Source organism: Arachis ipaensis, chromosome B01 (assembly GCF_000816755.2).
Source record: "Arachis ipaensis cultivar K30076 chromosome B01, Araip1.1, whole genome shotgun sequence".
NCBI lineage: Eukaryota > Viridiplantae > Streptophyta > Magnoliopsida > Fabales > Fabaceae > Arachis > Arachis ipaensis.
Genome location: NC_029785.2, coordinates 134,362,421 through 134,384,535, shown reverse-complemented (window position 1 = coordinate 134,384,535; position 22,115 = coordinate 134,362,421). Strand labels below are relative to the sequence as shown.

The following is a 22,115-nucleotide window of genomic DNA, read 5'->3' as shown; positions in this document are numbered from 1 at the left end:
TTTAGAAATTTAGAAAGAGAACAAAGATACATTGCAAATTCTAGCAAATATCAATGCAAGTGTGTGTGTGTGTGTGTGTGTGTGTGTGTGATGAGAGTGAGTTGTACAATGGTAGAATTGGTATAAAAGATAAAATCTTAATAGAATCACTGAATTCCAAAAGGAACTCATATTACCATGTTGAGGGGGAGCTGAAAATGATATAATATCTCCATGATGAACTTTTACAGCAGCATTATTCTTTTTCAATTTCTCCCAGTTCAGATAAGTCCCATTTGTGCTAAACAAAAAACAAAATATGAAGGGAGCAAGACAAATTCCAAATTAGACAAATTACAGCACTTAAATACAAAATGACACATCTTCAACAGATTCAGAAAAAAAATTAAAATGACTTGGCAATGGATGATACAACAAAAATAATAAATCTATACCACTAGGTGGGACAAGCTACATGTAAATTACACCTCGGTAGAATGCATGTAAAATAAATCCAAAAAAGAAATGGCAACAACCTCGTATCTTTCAAGAATATAGACATAGTGTCCTCCATATTTTCATTGGTAACCCTCATCCTATAAATTTTGCAATGGTTTGCACTAACAAAGTTGGAATCAATATGGAAATGCACATCCTCCACCAATAAGCATATCAACTGCAAGCAATTTGGCAGAGTAAAATAGTTGCAACCAATAAGCATATTAATTGCAAGCAATTTTGGTTCTTGAAATACAATGAAAAACAGCAAAGCCAGACTAGGTTATGTGCTCTAAAACTCAATCACCATGTAACCATTTTCTCCTTTTAAATTTCAGACACCACAAACTCAAAATCACTCACTGTGAAAAACAACTTTTCAAATCGTGACTTTATTCAAAGTTAACAACAATGCTAACTATCTCATATCAGTGTCATCATCGAATCATCAGAAATTTGGTATCAAAATTATCATAATCATCATCTTACATACCTTATTCGGAGGATAGCCCCTATTTCCAGCTTGAATAGCAACCAATTTGCCCCTGCAACCAATAGAAGAAAGTGAGAGAGAGAGAGAGAGAGAGAGAGAGAGAGAGAGAGAGATCAAGCGTGAGAGAGAGAGAGAGACAGATGGAGAGAACCGTAAGCGAAGGAATTGATGAAACAGTGGCAAGGCTTCCTCGTCGACGGCGAAGCCGACGCCAAGCAAGAGATTGGCGTGGTGAAATTGGGTGAACTGACGGGAGATTAGGGATTGAGAAAGGAGGAAGGGAAAATGGTTGTCTGAAGGATTGGATTTGGGTTTTATTTTTTGTTTTTTTCTTTTAATTAGTAGGAATAATTTGGTCATTTCATTTAGTTTAATCTCTGTATTATATTTTGAACGATATTTTATACCAAACATAATACTGAGACTTATTTTAATTCTTGTCTCTCTATCTCTGTCTTTCAGTATCTGTCTCTCAGTCTCTGTCTCTCTACCAAACGCTACCTAAAGGAACTAAAATTTGGTATCTCGATACTAAATGTTAGTTATTGTCTCTAATCACCAAATATAATACTGAATCTTAATCTCCGAGTCTCGATCACCTCGTTTTGCGTTTGGTAAATAAAAAAGCTCTTGTGTTTGTACTTGTTGCTTTAGCTTTTAAAAGCTATAGGTGTTTTTGAAAGTTTCTAATGGGAGTTTTTCAAAGTTGGCTTGTGTAACTGTTTATCAAAATTAAAAGTCTAATATAACTTCTTATATTAATGTCTATTATAATATTTTTAAATTTTAAAAGTTATTTTATCAAACGTAATTGTTGTTGTTTGTGCTTATCAAAAATTATTTTTAATTTAATTGACCAAATATAGATGTTATAACATTTGAAAAGTAAAAATTTTACCAAACTAGGTCTTAATCTCTAAAAATAAACACTACTTTAATGTGTTGTGGGATATGATAAAAGTAAATAAATAACCCCGGCCCGTATTATAACTATTGTCTTTAGTAAGTTCAAGTCTTTTGAACTTTTCTGATGTGCACAATAAATCATTTACAAATATAACCTATATGGGGTTTAATAATAATTATTATTATTTTACATTTATCCCAAAGAGTAAAGTATCGTTTTTGTCCCCAACGTTTTGGGTAAATCCTATTTGTGTTCCTAACGTTTAAATTGTCCTATTTGTATCCCTAACGTTTGTAAAAGTGATTCAATGTTATCCTGCCGTCAATTACACATCATGAGCGCTTTAATTTGAGTTTTAAAAATCTCTTCTTGAGGTTAGAATACAAATGTATGGGATTGAATCGATGATCTACTCCGAAAAATATCTCATCAAATGTTGAAACTAATTCCTATAACATTAATTTACATAATTCACTTTTCTAGGGACATAATTGAATCTAAACACAAATAGTGGGTATAATATTAAAACCGAACACATCCAAGTGAGACCTAATTGATAATGAATACATCCAAGTGAGAATAATTGAAAAATATAATCTGATTTGTTAGTATAATTGATAGTAGAATAACATTGAATCACTTTTATAAACGTTAAGGATACAAATATGACGATTTAAACGTTAGGGACACAAATAGAACTTCTCCCAAACGTTGGGGACAAAAATGATACTTTACTCTATCCCAAATATTTTTTAAATTCATGAGGGATAACCCTAATTTTTTTTACCTGTAACCTTATTGCCTCTCTATCCACTGAATCACCACAACCTAGTACACGCTTATCTGTTCTCTGTCGTCGTCGTGCATCAAGCATTCACTACCGGTCTCAGACCCTCTCCCGGTGTCGTTCTCATCCTCTCTCTTTTTACAGCCCAGCACATCATTGTCTCATTCATTCTCAGTATCTCTCCTCTTTTCGCGTCGTTCGTCTTCAGCCTCAGAGCGGTGGCATGGGTCTCAGAGAGTCAACATCGTCGTCTGCGTCGTGGTGCTCCGTCTCCCTTCATCGCTCCACTTTCAATGTTCCAATGGAGCCTCAGCCTCAGGTATGAATTTGCTTCATTTAGCTCATTTTTTTATCCTTTTATGTTCTGTTGTATGTATCTGTTTTGTTGAAGTCATTCAATTATTTTTTCATCGTTCTACTTATTTTTTGTTAAGGTTTTTTGTATGAATTTATTTCATTCATTTCATTCAATTATTTGTTTTGTTTTGTTTATTTGGTTGTTTAAAATTTTTTGGGTTCTGTTTATGAGGGTTCAAAAATTTTGGTATTTGCTTTTATGATTTTGATTTCAATTTCTGAATTTATGTTTCTATTCATGATGTTATATTTTTTATTTGGTATTGCTGTTTGATTTCTGTTCATGATTTCAATTTTTGGGTTTATATTTCTATTCAATTTTGGTATTTGCTTTTATGATTCTGATTTCAATTTCTAGGTTTATGTTTCTGTTCACAATGTTCTATTTTTTATTTATTATTGCTGTTTGATTTCTGTTCATGATTTCAATTTTTGGGTTTATGTTTATGTTCAATTTTGGTATTTGTTTTTATGAATTTTTGTTCTATTTTTTATTTGTTACTGTCATTTGATTTTTATTGATAAATTAGTATTGTGATTCGGTTTGCAAATTCAATGCTCAGTTGTTAGTTTTGATTATTTGATTATAAATCTAACTAATTTGTGCTATTTTGCTGGTTAATTAACTTAAGTCGCCATAAATTACACGTAGAGAGCAATAGTCAAAGACACACAATGGATGAAAATGCGCATAATGTTAGTGATCATGTGGATGAAGATGCAACTTCTGATGCGTGGATATGAATCAACATCGTATAAACTCTTGGGAAGATATTGGTAAGATCGATTTCTCAGATCTATTTATGGAAAATAGTTATCAACTGCACTTTGCTGATCTTGGTTTGGCATTCAAATTTTATAATTCATATGCCAAGACGAGGGACTTCAGTGTCCGAAAGAGTAGGAGTAGAAGAGTTGATGGAAAAGTTAGAGAAAAAGCATATGTTTGTTCTTGTGAAGGCTATAAATTAGAAAAATAGAACCATCTGAAAAATTGACTTAGGGAGCCAAAACCAGAGACAAGATGTGGTTGTATGAGTAGACTTCATGTTTTCTTCAATGCGGTAATTGAGAGTTGGGTAGTGAGAGATTTTTGTGATGAACACAACCATGAGCTTGTTGTCCCAAAGTTAGCTAGAATGTTAAGGTCTCATAAGAAAATGATTGAGCCTGACATTAGTCAAATGAACCATATAAAAGAGGTGGGGATCAGCATACCAAATATATTTGGGTCATTAGCTAGCCAGTGTGGTAGGTATGAGAATGTTAATTTTTCAAGTAAGTATATGCACAATCAAGTTGTAAAGCAAAGAAGACAAATACCTGATGATTTAACCTCTGCATTACTTGAAAACACTAGCAGCAAAGGATCAAAACTTGTTCTATAGTGTTGAGAAGGGCAAAGAAGGAGTGTTTTGACAAAGTTTTTGGTGTGATGGCCGGTGTAAGTTGGACTACAATCTATTCGGGTATGTGTTAGCATTTGACGCCACATATAAGAAGAATATATACAAATTGCCGGTGTTAATATTCTCGAGAGTTGACCACCATAATCAAATCGTTCTATTTGGTTCTGTGATAGTTTCGAATGAGAGGAAAAGTACATATGTGTGGTTACTAAAATAACTTCTCATAGCAATGAAGGGAAAGACACCAACTTTAGTAATTACGGATGGTCATCCATCGATGGCTATCGCTATTCAGGAAGTGTTTCCCAATGCACATCATAGCTTATGTGCATGGCACTTGATGCATAATGTAACAAGTAATATACAAATCTCAGTTTACGAAAATGTTTACAAAGTTAATGCTAGGTGATTACGAAGTTGGTGTGTTTGAAGAAAAGTGGGAGGAAATTGTTGGATGCTTTGGAGTGGAAGACTGCAAATGGATAATAGATATGTATGGAAAAAGAAATATGTGGGCTACCACTCATATCCAAGAAATTTTTTTGTTGGGTTTAGAACAACTTCAAGGTGTGAAAGTCAACATGCTGTCCTCAAAATATATGTTAAATCACGCCATAATTTGACAGAATTTGTTTAGCACTTCCAGCGTTATTTGAGCTACATGCGGAACATAGAAGATTTGGCAGACTTTAAATCATTAACTAGACAACCTGTGATGCAGACACACTTTCAACAATTAGAAAGGTCAACAGCTACCATTTATACCCGGCAAATTTTTATGTTATTCCGTTCAATGCTCCACAAGGCCAGCACATTGAAGGTAATATATGAAAAGAAAACAAGTTCTTGCAAGATATATCATGTGTCAAAATTTTATAAGCTTAACGCGATATGGCATGTGTCTTTTCATGGAGAGCAAGATGAATTTAAATGCTCATGCATGAGAATGGACTCCATAGGTATTCTATGTAGTCATATACTTGCTGTTTTGGGTTTTATAGACATTGCAGAGCTACCAAAATCATTAGTGCTGCGAAGATGGACTGGAAAAGCTAAGGAAGGCATTAGTAGATATGATGACATAGGCAGTTTGATGGAGGATTCCTTGGCTATCAGTCGGCATGCATGTTTGGCACATTGGTGTAAACAAGTTATGAACAAAGGGTGCCTAAAAGAGGATCTATTTAATGAATCACGAGATGCATTGGTAAATATACTTTCATGGATTAGGGCTCATAGTGGGGACGATAACATGATGGAGGGCATGCGGAATACATATATGAAGGCTTTGAAAAGAATGGAAGTATTGAGACAGAGACCACAAGGAAGCCTAAGCGTTGCAGCTACTGTCGCAAGGGAGGTCATAACATTGCTACATGTTCCATGAGGAAAATGGATGAAAGGACTCCCCAATTTGATGGTGACGCTGAGGAGAATGTTGAGGGTGAAGACTACTCCTTCGTAGATACTGAAAGTGATGAGTATGTTCACACTGAATGGTTTGATAATGAAGATGTAAGTACAATAAATTTGTTGAGTATATTTTGTTACGTATAATATTGTATCGTAGCTCATTATCCTTCCTATTTATAATTTTGATCTAGAAATATTTAGATTCCTCAAGGTATTACAAACAGAGTGGTAGTGAGACTGAGTCCTCAATGGATTTCAATTCTAGTGGTATAAAATGTTTTAAATTTTATTGTTTATTTTTTATTATACTTATTTTACTCTTTTTAAATTTAAAAATATGTCGCTTAAATTTCAGCGACAAATGATGATGATGAGGCAGAGTTGTGAACCATCCATTGCATCAATCAAAGAAGAGTTTAAATTTCTTTATTTTTTTTACTATTTCTATTAGTTTTGATTTTGGAACGTGTTTACATCACTCTGAATCTTAAAAATTTTAGAACAGGTGAATGAGTTATTCATTTTTTAGTGAATGCACTTACCTTTGGATGATTGTTGCAGCTTAGTGTTTACAGCCAAGAATGCCTTTTATTGATGTTAAATTGCTTTATAGGTTACTAGACTTCATAAAATGAATAATATATGGTTGATTGTGCTACCATTTTAATGATTTTTGGAATTTTGATTCATGTTGTGGCTTAGTTGGATCTATATCAAAGAACCTTGACTATATATGGTTGATTGTGCCTTAGGGATGGAAAAAGTTGGTGTTGATGAGGTACTTTGAACTTGTGGTTATGGTCTGAACATACTCTTTTGACTTTATAATATCAAGGTACATGAATATAACACATCAATTTAATAATACTATGTGATTCCCTCTGAAAATAACCAGTAGCAAAAAGCCATAGAGATGCTTGTGAGCACCAAATTTATGTGATTCCCTCTGAAAAGGTTTGTTGTTAAGCTATTGTAGCACGTCCATAGATTTCATCTTCGGGTTTTCATTTAAATGATGAGAAAGAAAACATATATACTTCCAAAATTGCATGTTTTTAATGAATTTAATGCCCACAAGGTAGACGAGTTCAATATATTCAAGGGAGTCACAAGAAACAAGCAGATTCAATTCTCAAGCCTTATCTAATAATATCTATTACACGACTCAGTGCCTTTTGAACCTTTCTTGCAAGAGCTTGACATGCCTTGGTGTTATTATTGTCACCTTTCCCTTTGCAACATCTATACACAAACATCTATACTTGATTTCATATAATTTAATCAATAAAAAAAACCAAAAAGCAATATCATTGACTGCTAACTTGATTTCATATTCTTGACTTCTTCCTAGAATGCAACTTGTTCAAATAAATCAATAATGGAAGCAACTATTTGGGTACCATACAGAGTTAAATAAATAATATATAAGTGGATAGTAATATTCAGCTAGTACAGTAGGGGCACAAGGAAGAAACAATTTGTGTATGTACATTCATCTAACATATTGAATATAAATAGTAAATGAACTATTTTTATTGAACTCTTGATTGAGTATTTGGTATTTATTCATGAAATATTCTAACATGATTAAGTTTTGGGTGCACATGTGAAAAATAAAGGATCTTGAAGCATCTTGAATCAAACCAAGGAAAAAATAAATAAATATAAAAATACTTGTGGCAGCAATTTGCATGCAGAATTTAACACTAGCAACAAAACAAAGAGGTCTTAAGTGAGTCTATTAGGTTTAGAGATTCTCATTCCATATTTATTGTTAAACAACCTGATGAAACAGGCAAAAAACTAGTATCAAATAACCTGACTTATAACTAAATAATCTGAAAACTAGTATCAAATAACATAAATTGCAACAAGCAATTAACTGTCTCAACTTAACATTATTAAAACTAGATACCACAAACTAGGGTATACAAATAACATAATATCCAACATCCACACCTTGAATTTCATTCATCTACGATGACTATGGGTAGTAGTCAGGCTAATTCGGCTCAAGATTCTCAATATCTGCATTACAGTAACCCACATCCACCTCCTGATTTTCATTCCCAAGCGGCAAATGCAGGCAATGGTCATCATGCTCAAGTGATGTGGGACCCTCACTATGCACAACAAAAAATATCCCAACCCCCCCCCCAAACTGCTGATCCATATTCGACCGCAGTGAATATGAACAACAATTATCTTTAATAGACATATAAGCCTGATTTCAGTTCTTCTGCGGTGAATACAGACCACGCAAATGTCATGATGGAGTCGAATGCTTCATCATCACATTACTATCCTTACTTTTCTCAAGCAGTTGCCTCTGCCCCATATCAAGAGTACTTTTCAAACTCTTTGGATAAGCTTTATTTTTGTCCTTGAATCAAGAAAATCCCCCCTTTTTTTCGTGAAACTATGGAGCATGGATGATGAGATTATTTCATTTGTTTCAGCAACCATTGTTGTTGGGGATTTTTATTTATTTTCTTAACTTCAATGAGGAGATGGTTTAGTGATTGAAGAAATGATGTTTATGGGAGAAAAAATTGCTTTATATCATTGTTAAAGCCTGAATTCAACTAAAAAAAGAACTATAAATTGTTTGTTGAATAAGTATTCTCAGCTATGAGCTTCACAGATACATGTGCACACATGCACAAAGGGTATGTATGTCGAAATTAACTTTTGTTAACGTTGAAATGTGTTGTTTCTCAGGTCTTGGCCAATGCAAGTGCTAGTATCAGGTGATCAACAAATTGGCATGGGAAATCAGTATTATGCTTATCAGTCATCCATGCAAACACAGAACAATATTGCTTCTACACAAACATAAGAGAATGGTGTTAGCCATAACATGTATTCAACATATTCATATATTCCTAATGAGCAGTTCGTTCCTATAGAGGCTGAGGGACGGACTGACTATGCTTCTGAGCATACTCTGGCTGTGTGTATGTGCTATTTAGGATGTCTGCTTAACATATATAGCATAGATGTTCATGAGCATACTTTTGGAGAATTGAAGTACTAGACTTGAGATATTAAGACTGGTCAACTTAATATCAATTATTCGGTGTGGACAAGATCCAAAGGGCGTCTCAGGGACGCCAGCGAGGTGATACGGCTGATTCTAGGGCTGCTGTACGAGCTACTGCTGAAGGAAATGGAGCAGATAACTTAGGAATTGTATGGAGGCGGTGATGGATTAGGTGGTGGAGACAACCAAGGATTAGAACTCGTGTAGCTGAACAAATGGTTGATAGCATTTAGTTAGAGAGATAAAGAGATTCAAGGAATATTCTGGCAGAGTAGACGAGTGATTAAGTTCTTAGTGGCTTATAATCACAGTGGCACTGCGGAAGCGCGGCAATTTTGGTGCCTCTAGAACTGTAGTGATGGGAGGAAGAAGTCTTGGGCTATGAGAATGATTCGAAGATTGATATAGGATTGAGGAACGAAAAGTGTGAATGTGTGGTTTAGGTTATAATAGATTGACTCAGACTAAGAGATTGAGGAATTGTTTAGTGTTTGAGACAGGTGAGAAAGAATTGAGGTTGATTTCATTTAGAGAGAACCCTTGAAGGGTAAGGAAGTTTGTAGTTATTGAGAAAGAGCTAGACGAAGCTGAAAGTGAAACAAATGGGTATGACTTAGGCTTGAATTGGGAATAGGGTGTTAAATTGATGTTGGAGAATGGTAAAATAAATGGTAAGAGGTCGGTTGAATCTGAGGGAGTGTATATGAAGATTTGAGAACGAATTTTCGAGGGCAAAAATTTTTGCTAGGGGGTAGGATGTAAACCCCAAGTAATTAGTAAATAATTAACCAATAAACTAATTATTATTTAAAAAAGTTAGAAAATTAAATTTTATAGTTTATAAATGAAGAAATAATTAAAATATGAATTTTGACACTAATTTTAAAGTTTTTGACCAAAATTGGACCGAACGGGCCGAACCGGTTGGACCAGACTCAAACCGGACCCAAGGCCCATTATAGGAAAACCAATACTTGAACTCTTCTTCCCCAAATGACCTGAAACACGTTGATGGAGGGAGCAATCAGCATTGAACCCTAACCCTTCCACTTTCAATTTCAATCGTCCATAACTTTCAATCCGGAGCTCCGATTGACAAGCCGTCAGCAGCCATGCGTTCGTCTCGAAATTCTCTACAAAATCCATCAAACAATTTGGTAAGAATATAGCGATTTCTCACTCATACACTCTTTTCTAATTTCAAAATTTAAGGTTTTGATTTTGAGAGATTATGTGGTTTTGATGTTCTAGAGTCTAATTAGCTCGTGGATAGTGTAGGGCTTTGTCCATTTGACTCATGGGTAATGGTAAGGAAACCTTAACCCTTGTGAATTCATGATTTAGTAAGCTCAATGTTGATTATTGTGATATTGTATGAATTAGATTGTGTATCTTGTTGAATTGGAGTTAAATTGGTGAATATTGGAAGCTTCGAATTGAATCCTGGGAGCTGAAAATTCAATTGATGAGGAGCTGGAGCATTGGAGCTTGAGAAACGGTGGATAATTAAGGTGTTCCAGGCTTAGGGAGGAATTGGCCAAGATATGATTTTGGTTTCTCATAGATAATATATAATATTTTGTGAAAACATAGGCTAGATGACCATAAGATAGGTTGGAAATGTGAGAATATGTTAATGTTAGTAACCTTGATGGAAATGTGAAATTATATTGTGAATGAGTTGATGAATGATGATTTTGTTGAGTTGGTTATAGGAATTGTGTTAATTAATATTGTTGATGTGAGTTGATGAATGATTATTGATGAATGTGAGTATTGATGATGAAAGAATGAGGATTGGTTGAGTTGTGTGTGTATGTGTGTGTGTGTGTGTGTGTGTGTGTGTGTGTGTTTGTTGAATAATGAATGAATTGAGAGTTGGAAATGATTTTGATATTGGAATTGGTTTGGCTTATTAGAAATGATTTAAAAAGGGTTTAAAAGGTGGTTTAGTTGGGACCCTTGAAAGGTGGCAGAAGTTCAAGTTTTAGAGGAGATGCTGTCGAAAGTTTTATGAAAATAGGAGGCTTCGTTTGAAGTGGTTATTTAGAACGATTTGGATTTTTAAGGATTTTATAATTTGATTTTGAGTTATTAAGAATAGGATTATGTTTTGAATTTGCTTTATTTAGAAAAGAATGAATTGTGTTTTGAGTATGAATTGTTGATGAACGATATGGGAGGTGTGATAATAAGGAATGAAAGATGATGAGAATTGATTTTTAAGTCTAATTGTTGAAATGATTAAGTTTTGAGTTTTATCGAGAAAAGTATTATGTTTGAATTTGATTTATCAAGCTAATGAGATATGTGTGACCGGGTAAGAGGCAGTGGCGTTGTCCACTTGCTCCGGGAAAGAGATGAGAAAGAAGAATGATGAGAGTTGAGTTTGATTATAAAGTGCTGAATGTTGAGGTTATATGAATGAACTTGATTTGAAATTATTTTCTGAGGATCGTGGTTATTTACCACCCACCAGATTTTAAAGAGAATTATTTTGTGGAGATCGTGGTTATTTACCGCCCACGTGTGTTGTAACACCCTACCACACAGAGTCTTATGCTTAAGTCATAAAGCTGAGGTGGCAAGGTATTACGACCTCTAAAATTAAAAATATATATATAATGGTATTGAAAAGGGGTAATATACGAGGAACCTTGAAAGACAGGTAAAATAAAATCGCAAAATAAAAAGCGCAATGCTCAGAAATACGGATTACTTGCGTGCGAAGAAAACTAAGGTTTAGAAGTATAGAATAAACAAAAAGTGAGAATAGAGAACCAATGATACAAAATAACTAGCTCCTAACTCAGCCTGCGAAGCCAAGGCTGACCGGAGAATATTTATATACATATATACATATGCCAAAAATCCAAAATACATAATGAAAACCCTAACTCTCCTCAAACCTCTAAGAGGAACAAAATAAACAAGTTTCTTGGAGAGGAAACTAAGTACATAAACATTCAAGACTGTACATCAAAATAAAACCCAGAGACTACTCCGCTTCAGAAGTCCAGACGCCTAGCGAGGAGCCTCTCGACCTGCATCTGAAAATAATAACATAGTATGGTGTGAGAACCAGGGGTTCTCAGCATGGTAAAGGTGCCACACATATAATATATAAGGTCTTGGAAATGCCAGAGGCAATCCTAGAACTCCAACATACAGTTATAAAACTTAAACTCTAAGTAGAAGCCATAAAAGGGGGTAGGTGACCTAAAGGATTCTAACTTTACTTATTTTAAACCTAACATTAACACCTAACCAATCCACCCTTCCTCTACTTCTCCATCACCCATGATTCAGCAGAGACAAGCAACCAAACAATTTCATGCACAAGTAGGAAACAGATAGTGCAAGTAACAAATATAACAAGTAGCATGATATATATTCAGTTAGGCAATCCCAGGTAATGCATAGCAGACAAAACAAACAAATGTGCATGATGTATGCCTGTCCTGTGGCTGATGAGGCTCATCTGTCAGTTATCCAGCCAACCCGACAAGTCAGAAAATCTTAGACGGTCCCTCGTTGCGCATCCCAATGAGTCTATGCATAGATTTCTCATTCATTCATCATTCATTCATCATTCATACAATCATTCATTCATATATCACTCAATGGGGGATATCCATTCCCGGGAATTTATACGTGTCCGGTCACCCTTACGACGTATGGTCAACAGAGTATCGAGTTTCAACCTGGAACACGTGGTGGCAAGCCACGGTTCTATTACCCAGGGAAACTCGTATCTCAGATATCATCATTTCATAAGCCATTTAATATTCATAATCATTATATAATCATTCATCAAAGCCATGACATCAAAACATCATTTAACATCCACATCTCTTTCTTATAACTCATCATGTTTACCTCTGTCTTCATTCCTAAGTTATCTCAAATTCCTAACTTCCGCTAATTATTAAGCTTATTAGTAAAATCTAGGATTAACGGGGCAAAAATAGAGGTTTAGAGGTTCGAAACCATGTTTAGATTATAAAAACACAGGTGATGGAAAACAGAGTGTGTGCGTAGCATGCGCACAACTTATGAAAAACAGAACGTGTGCGTGCGCACACCAACCAGGAATTACTTGGTGTGCGTGCGCCTCACCTATGCGAGCGCCACCAGCAGAAAGCATATCCTGGTGCATGCATGCACACAAAGCCGTGCGTACGCACAGGTAAAGTTTTTGCTGCTGCTGGGTGCGTGGGCACACACCAGAAATCCTGATTCTGCTGCAACTTTAAAAATTTCAGTTTTTCGCACCAGATTTCTGACGTCCATAACTTCCTCTACAGAATTCGGTTTTCCGCAAACCTTATATCGTTCTCAAGCTTATAAAGCCTTCTTTAATTTGAAACAAACCTCATTTTCATCCAAAATTTGAGGAGCAAGTTATGGACTACCAAAGTTCATCAAAAATCAATTTTTACCAAATTATACCAAACCCCCATTTTTACCAAAATCACATTTTCAACCAAAACAATTCCCATGCCATTAACCACCAAACCTGCACTTTTCAACATAACATATCCTTTTTCATTAACACACTAACCATCAACACATTTATACTTCATACCAATCCATAAAACTCATACATTTCCCAAAATCCACCATTCCAACCACAAGCTACAACTTTAAAATTCATTTGCTTATATCCTCAATTCATTAATAATAATCCATCAATCATCATTAACCAACCAACAAGCAACAAACCACAAAATTTCATTATCATACATTAACAACATCATCGACTCACTATCATTAATTCCAATAAACTCATATTCATTAATTCCAACACCAACATCCACATCAAAACCGAAACCTAACCTTGTTCAAGAGGTATCAACAAAACACTAAGCCATTTACATATTCAAACATTCATCCCTATCCTACGGTTATCTAGCCTAAGTTTTCACAGAGCATTACATATTAAATGTGCGAAACCTAAACCATACCTTGGCCGATCACCACGCTTGGTCAAGGCAGCCACTCAAGCTATACACACAGCCCCCACAACTCAAAAAAACACCAAGGCCTTAGCACCAATCCTCCAGCAAGCCTCCAAATGTCCACAATGCCAAGTTCCAATTACAACACACCACCTAATACAAGTATACAACACATATATATACCCAACTCAATATCTAATGCACAAATTCAAAATTTTAGATAGGGTTTTGGTTTCTTTACCTTACCCACGCACCAAGTAACTCAGACCCGATAAGCTCAGCAAGCTAAATCGAACCTAGAACACCAAATCGACAAAATCTCACCATAAGGGCTCAATTTTAAGAATCAAAAGGGGGTAGATAATCTGAGATGGAATTGTGGCTTACCCATAAAATTGATCCAACAGAAATGTAGAGATCGACGCGCTGGACGCGTGGCCGCAAACGGTGCGGCGATCGGAGCTCAAACGGAGAAGTTACGGTGGATTGAAGTGATGATAAGGGTTTGGGAGCTCTCCTCTCCCCCAAAGCTATTCAGCGTTTTTGTTGCTGGATGGGGAAGGAGATGCTTCTGCCCATTTTAAGTTATGGGCCCGGTTGGACCCACAGACCTGGTTTGGATCCGGTTCAACTGGTTCGGTCCATCCGGTCAAATTTTGGGCCAAATATTTCGAAATTAGTGTCAAAATTCTCGTTTTGAAGAGCTCTACCCTATTTTAATATTAGATTTACATTTTTAATTTTCTTGATTAAAATTTAATTTTTTGTTAATTATTCGCTAATTTTGCAGGGTTTACATCCTACCCACCTAATTAAGAATTTTGTCCTCAAAATTCAGATTCGATTACCTAAAAAGAGGTGTGGGTAGTGGTCTCTTTTCGAATTCAATACTCCTCGGTATTAATCACTTGGTCTCAACTGCTCACCGTTCCTAATCTTGTCGAGATAATTTCCAAGAAAGTGCAACTTCCCTTTTCTAACTATCTAGGTCTTCACTTCCAATAGAATCAGTTGGTGGGGATCATGTAGTTAGAATCTTAGTTTGAATTTCACTAACCTTTTCTCTATTGTTTCAGTTTTCAAATTAGAACCTAGATTGTCAAATCTTTCGGAGTTGGGTTAATACCAGAGTGACTAACGTACCGCGCCACCTTAATGTATAGCCTGGTCATTTTTTCCTCCGATAGGTGAAAGGTGGATGGATTTTTGTCATCTGATTCACAATTACTTAATAGTATTAAATCCTTCAAGTACTGCTAAAAGTTTTTTCTACTGGGGCGTCGTCATGGCACTATAAGGTTGCATCCACCCACGTCCTAAGTCCTTGGTTAATGTATCATTAGGTTCAGATGTGATGAATCTCGACACAAGGGTTGCTTTCTCCTCTCAAAGTTTGAAAACTTGCTATATCGGGCATCTAAATAATCAGTGCATATTGACGTGTCGATTGAACCGCATACAACAAGGTCGACAAAATTAAAGCTTCAGATCTCTTCTTTTTGTGGTATACTACTCATTCCATCTTCCGTATTTTAAAAGCTTTGCTCTTAATGGATTATTGCCATGATGATTATATTTAGAAACTATACAAGATGTTTACTGTAACACCCTACCACACAGAGCTTTACACCTAAGATGTAAAACAGAGGTGGTGTGGTATTACAACCTCTAAAATAAAATAATACAATAATATATAACAAAGGTTATAGTATACTAGGAGCCTTGAAAAATGGGTAAAGCAAAATCGCAAAATAAAAAGCGCAACGCTCAGGGAATAGAGTTACTTGCGTGCGAAGAAACCTAAAGGTTTAAGGATAGAAATAAGCGAGATTGTAAAGGAAGGCCAAGAATACATCATAATTAGCTCCTGACTCAGCCTGCGAAGTCAAGGCTGGCCGGAGTATATATATATATATATATATATCCCAAAATAGTTAAAATACAGAATAAGATCCTAGCTCTCCCTAACCTCTATGAGGAACAAAAATAAACAAGTTTCTTGGAGAGCAAGCTAAGTACATATATACATATATACAAACAGGAAACCCAAAATACACCCAGGAACTACTTCGCTTCAAGGATCCAGACGCCTAGCGAGGAGCCTCTCGACCTGCATCTGAAAAACAACAACACAGTATGGGATGAGAACCGGAGGTTCTCAGCATGATAAAGGTGCCACGCGTATAATAATTAAGGTCCTGGGAATGCCATAGGCAATCCTAGAACTCCGTCATTCAGTTATCCCACTTAATTACTAAACAAAAACCATAAACAGGGGTAGGTAATCTAAATCTGCCTAACTTACTCAATTTCAAACCTAACATAACACCAAACCATTTCACCCTTTCCTCCATCCCTCCATCATCCATAATTCAGTAGAGACAAGCAACCAAACAAGTTCACGCACAAGTAATGAGCAGATAGTGCAAGTAGCAAGTATAACAGGTAACAGGAGGTATATATCAATTAGGCAAACCCAGGAAATGCATAGCAATCACAACAAACAAATGCATATGATGCATGCCTGTCCTATGGCTGATGAGGATCATCTGTCGGTTATCCAGCCAACCCGACAAGTCCGAAAACCTTAGACTGTCTCCCGTCGCGCATCCCCAAGAGCCTATGCATAGATTTCACATTCAAACATCAAGTAATCACTCAATGAGGGCTATCCATACCCGAGAATTTATACGTGCCCGGTCACCCTTACGACGTAGGATCAACAGAGTGTCGAGATTCAACCTGGAACACGTGGTGGCAAGCCACAATTCGTATCCAGGGAAACTCGTATCTCAGATATTATCATTCATAAGCCATTTCATTTTCATAATCAATACATCATCGATTATCAAGCCTTAGCATTGAACTTCTTCAATATTCTTATCTTCTTCATAAACACCATCATTTACCTCTTACTTCACCCTCAAGTTATCTTATTTTTCTAATTTCATTTATCTACTTGAAGGTTGTGGTAGGCTTAGAGAAGGGGGGGTTGAATCTATGCCTTCCTTTTAGTTGCTGTTGTTACCCTTTTAAAACAGATTTGCAATTCTGATTCTGTTTTAACTTAGCAGCGGAAATTTATGAGACAATTTATTTTTGTCTCATGAATATCAGAAAACAGAACGCAGTAGAGAAGAGAAAAGCTAACACCAGCATGTATCCTGGTTCGGTTGCCTTGTGCTATGCAACCTACATCCAGTCTCCTCCACAACTATGGAAGAATTTTACTATAGTTAACAGTATTACATACATCAATAACTCAGGATTGACCCAATCCTTTCACACTCAAGTTCTAACCTAACTTGACATTGGCTATGCTAATACCTAACTATTCACTCTTAGTGCTAACCCAACTAAGAAAGGGATACCTCACAGGTACAAGATACAAGACATAAACACACCTAAAGAAATCTGAAAATAACTCTAGGCTTTTCTCTCAAGTGTTTCACTCAGCCTTTTTCACTCATGGCTTTTACTTGAGTTCTCTCAATATGCCTTTTCTCTCAAGAAATTACAGAAAGATAAACATTGAAAAGTACATTACAATCTGTAAAACATGAAGGAGATTGACTTCATCAACAGCCTTTGCGCTATGCTAAAAACCAGATTTGCAAGCCTCTGATTCAGTTCTTCATACTGGCGGAATGCACCTTTGATTAGGTTACACTGTCCAGTTAGTTGAACTTCTTCAAAGAGCTCTCACAGAACAAAACCTCTATTCACTGGTTTTCTCCCCTTGCTTCTGAATGAATAGCAAGCTTCTTTTTATCTCCTTGCATGTTCCTTGGTTCTTCTTCCAAGGTCAACATCTTGAGCCTTGAGCTTCACCAACCCACAAGCTCACTTTTTCTTCTCAAACATCAAAGTAGAACCTTTGCTTCTGACTTTTCCAACTTGACCGAAAGCCATGTAGGAGTAACCGAAATTTTCTTCCAATGGTCAACCAAATCTAAACCATAGAGATGCAACTTGGTCCCCAAGAATCTCTTGTGACCGTGGATTTGTAGCAGTGAAGAACAGATATCAACTTTCCCTTGAATGCCATTTTCGGATAGAGCAGATAGTTGGGAAGAAGGGAAGAAGATTTGATGCAAGCAAGATGATATGGATTACCTTTCTTAAGCTTGATTTGGATTAAATTTTCTGATTTAGCTTCTGTGCTTCAAGCTTAGATTTTCTCTTTCTTGCTTCTTTGGTTACTGGCTTATGGAGGAAGCTTTTTCTCTCTTTCTCTTTCTTACTTTTCTGAAGTCTTGATGTGACTTGATTAGAGAAGAGAAGAACGTTGCTTTGGTTAGAGCAAGATGGTGGGAAATTGAAAAACAATTGAGCTTGGATCGGGTTCTTCTCTCTTTAGCCCGTGGTGCCTTGCTATGCTTCTTTGATGAATTTATTTGAGATGAGTGACTTGGCTTATCTTTATTCACTTTTATCAATCAGCCCATTAGCCTTGTTTTGTTATTCATTCAACTTTGGCTGCCTAAATTGAATTATGGCCTGCAACACAACATAAATAATTAACAATGTATACTTATTAATTAAGCAACTCTAATTATTTATTTTGCCAAAAATAGTGTTTGTCATCACTAATTAATTTAGTTAATTTCTTAACTCAACAATCTCTCCCTTGATGACAAACATGATTTAAGCAATAAGCAAAAGAAATGAGTTTGATTAAGGTTTAGAAACTCCCTTTGATTCTTGTCATTTGCTTTTATGTTGCTCCCCCTTTCCTTTTCAAAAATTGCTCCCCCTGGATTTATGCTCCTCTCTTCTTTCCTGTTTACATATGCTTATATGGAACTAAACAGATGCTATGTACCAACCAAAAGTATAGCAAACAGTGATAGTTTAAATGGCCAAAATAGAGCTTTAATACATTAGGGTCAGAGTCAGATAGCAACATATCATAAAGCAAGTTTTCAACCTCATTCACAACAGTTCACAATAATTGCAAAACATTTGCAAATCAGGCTTATTAAAATCAGCTGCAGTCAAACAGAGTCCACATAAAGCAGTGATCAAAGGCAACTTTAGTCAGAATAGCATGCCAACTATTGCTAATTGCTCCTATTACTCCCCCTTTTGTCATCAAGGGAATGATAATAAGCAAGAACAACAAAAACATCACTATAAACCCTGCAAGAAAGGTTAGTGCCCATCCAAAATACTAACTAAACTACCAAAGGTGCAGTAATATCCAGAGTTATTACAGTCATCCAAAAAGAAACAGTTCAAAAGTACTAAAGAAGCAGAATGGATTTCTTCCCAGTGGAGATGGAAGTACCCTCAGTGGAAGGAGCAGTAGAATCATCTGGAATGAACTCTTCATCATCATCATCTAGAACCACTCTCTCAGATCGAGTTGGTCCTTTTTGCTGTTTCACTGAACCACCCCCTTTTAGGTATGAATGTCTGTTTTCATAATCCTCATTTGACAGGTCAACACCAAAATTCTCAAATATGCAAGTTAAAAACATGCCATAAGGTAGTGCTTTATCTTTTATACTTCTAACAGAATCAAACATGTATCTAGCCATCAAGTAGGCAAAAGAGATTTCTGTTTTAGTGATTAGGGCATACAAAAACAAGTGTGTCAGTGTAAGAGACCCTTTGATATGAACCACTTTGAGGAATCAAGATGTGATTAACAATTCGGTGCAACTGAGCACGTTCATATCCCAGGGCTTTGTGAGTGGGTGTGATGCCATCAATTAGGGAAACATGTTCACAAATGTGAGCCAAAGCATCATGGTAAGAAATACCAACACCTTCATCCCATTTCACAGAGGTATAAGCACACGGCCCAGATTGAGATTCATTTGAAACAAGCCCAGAATTGATGGAAACGTTCATCACCTGCCCAGAATTGTCTCATGCCTATTTATGAGACAAAAAGCTCCAGCAAATACATCAGCATTTTTCAAACAAGGAATCATAACTCAAAATTCCTAGACAAGTCCTAAGCATGCAGAATCTATCCTCAGCTAATGGTTTTGTAAAAATATCTGCTAGTTGCTCCTCTGATTTAACAAATTCTGTCAACTCTATCACCAGCAAAATCTGCATCACAATAACCAACTGCAGAAAAATCATCAATCTTAGGATACCAAAGACCAAAATTGGATGTGCCATGAACATATCTAATGATCCTTTTAACTGCAGAAAAATGTGACTCTTTTGGTTTGGATTGGAACCTAGAACACAATCCAACACTTTGCACAATATCGGGTCTAGAGGAAGTTAAGTACATAAGAGAGCCAATCATTCCTCTATACCTAGTATCATCAACATCTTTCTCAGTTTCTCCCTTATCTAATTTAGAATTAGGATGCATGGGAGTTCCCATGGGTTTGGCATTTTCCATACCAAATTTCTTAACTAATTCCTTGGCATACTTCTCTTGATGAATGAAAATACCTTTTTCAGCTTGTTTAATTTGCAGCCCAAGGAAGAAATTAAGTTCACCCATCATACTCATGTCAAATTCACTTGTCATGAGTTTTCCAAATTCAGAACAAAGGGATTCATTTGCTGATCCAAAAATAATGTCATCAACATATATTTGGACTATAATAAAAGAATCATTAGAGTTCTTGATGAATAGAGTTGTGTCAGTGGTGCCTCTTTGAAAACCATTTTTCAAAAGAAAAGAGCTAAGTCTCTCATACCAAGCTCTAGGAGCTTGTCTTAAACCATAGAGAGCTTTAGATAGTTTGAAAACATGATCAAAATGCTCTTTATTTTCAAAACCAGGAGGCTGCTCCACATACACTTCTCTATCTATCACTCCATTCAAAAATGCACATTTCACATCCATTTGGTATAATTTAAAACCACAAAATGCAGCATAAGCTAAGAGAAGTCTTATGGCTTCCATTCGGGCAACAAGGGCAAAGGATTCATCAAAGTATATTCCTTCTTCTTGATCATATCCTTGAGCCACTAGCCTTGCCTTGTTTCTTACAATGCTACCATCTTCTCCCAATTTGTTCCGAAAAATCCACTTGGTGCCGGTCACTTTCTTTCCACTTGGCCTTGGAACCAAAGTCCATACTTGGTTCTTTTCAAACTCAAGAAGCTCATCCTCCATAGCTTTAAACCAAGAAGGGTCACTAAGTGCTTCCTTGACGTTTTGAGGCTCTATTTGTGAAAGAAGGGCAATGTTTGATCCTTCATTTGCCTTTCTAGTGGAAGACCTTGTTTGCACTCCATGAGAGACATCCCCAATGACAAATTCCTCAGGATAATTCTTCAAGAATCTCCATTCACGAGGTCTGGTGGACTTGGAGGCAGATTCATTCACCAAGGGATTCTGAATGCTGCTGACTGCAGGATTTCCTTCAGATTCATGAGACAAAATGGAATTGTCTCTTGAATTCTCAGCATTAGCAGTTTCTGGTTCAGCTTGTCCAGAATTCTCTTTTTCTTGATTTTGAGTAGCTTCACCTTCCTTTTGAGCTTGATTTCCTACATCACATTCTTCCAAAATGCTTTGCACCAAGTTAGTATCACAGAATGTAACATGTATGGACTCTTCAATAATTCTAGCATCTTGATGATAAACCCTATATGCTTTACTAGTTGTGGAATATCCTACAAACAAACACTCATAAGCCTTTGGATCAAATTTTCCCAAATTTTCTTTGTTATTTAAAACAAAACATTTGCATCCAAAGATGTGCAAGTAATCTAAGTTTGGTGGGTAGCCTTTCCAAAGTTCATAAGGGGTTTTCTTCAAAAATTTCCTTATGATTGTTCTATTTAAAATGTGGCAAGTTGTGTTAACCGCTTCAGCCCAAAGGAATTTCGGAACATTACTCTCACAAAGCATGGCTCTTGTCATCTTTTGTATGCTTCTATTTCTTCTTTCCACAACACCATTTTGTTGTGGTGTTCTTGGACAAGAGAAGTTGTGAGATATTCCAAATTCCTCACAAAAGGATTCAAATAAATTATTTTCAAATTCAGTTCCATGATTGCTTCTTATAGAAGAGATTTTCAAATCCTTTTCATTTTGAATTTTCTTGCAAAAAGGTTCAAAGGCCGAAAAGGCTTCATTTTTGTGTGCAAGAAATAAAACCCAACCAAACCTAGTATAGTCATCCACAATTACTAAACCATAATGTTTACCACCTAGGCTTTGAGTTCTTGTTGGACCAAATAAATCAATGTGTAGCAACTCAAGTGGTCTTTTAGTAGAGATGTCTTCCTTTGGTTTAAAAGAACTTTTTGTTTATTTTCCCATTTGGCAAGCATCACAAG

General features: G+C 36.0%; 1 protein-coding gene across 2 annotated transcripts in view; it reads right to left on the bottom strand.

The window, feature by feature from the left end:
• The window catches only part of LOC110263409, a 1,156-nt gene extending 505 nt beyond the window's left edge, over window positions 1-651 (bottom strand). Inside the window, exons 1-2 of one of the 2 annotated variants that reach the window (XM_021104652.1) lie at window positions 516-651; window positions 177-280 (exon numbers count right to left, since the gene is read on the bottom strand). In XM_021104652.1, coding sequence (XP_020960311.1) covers window positions 177-280; window positions 516-574 — 163 coding nt within the window. In that variant the 5' untranslated portion in view covers window positions 575-651. The remainder of the gene's footprint in view (window positions 1-176; window positions 281-515) is intronic. The other variant, XM_021104630.1, reaches the window with a different exon arrangement.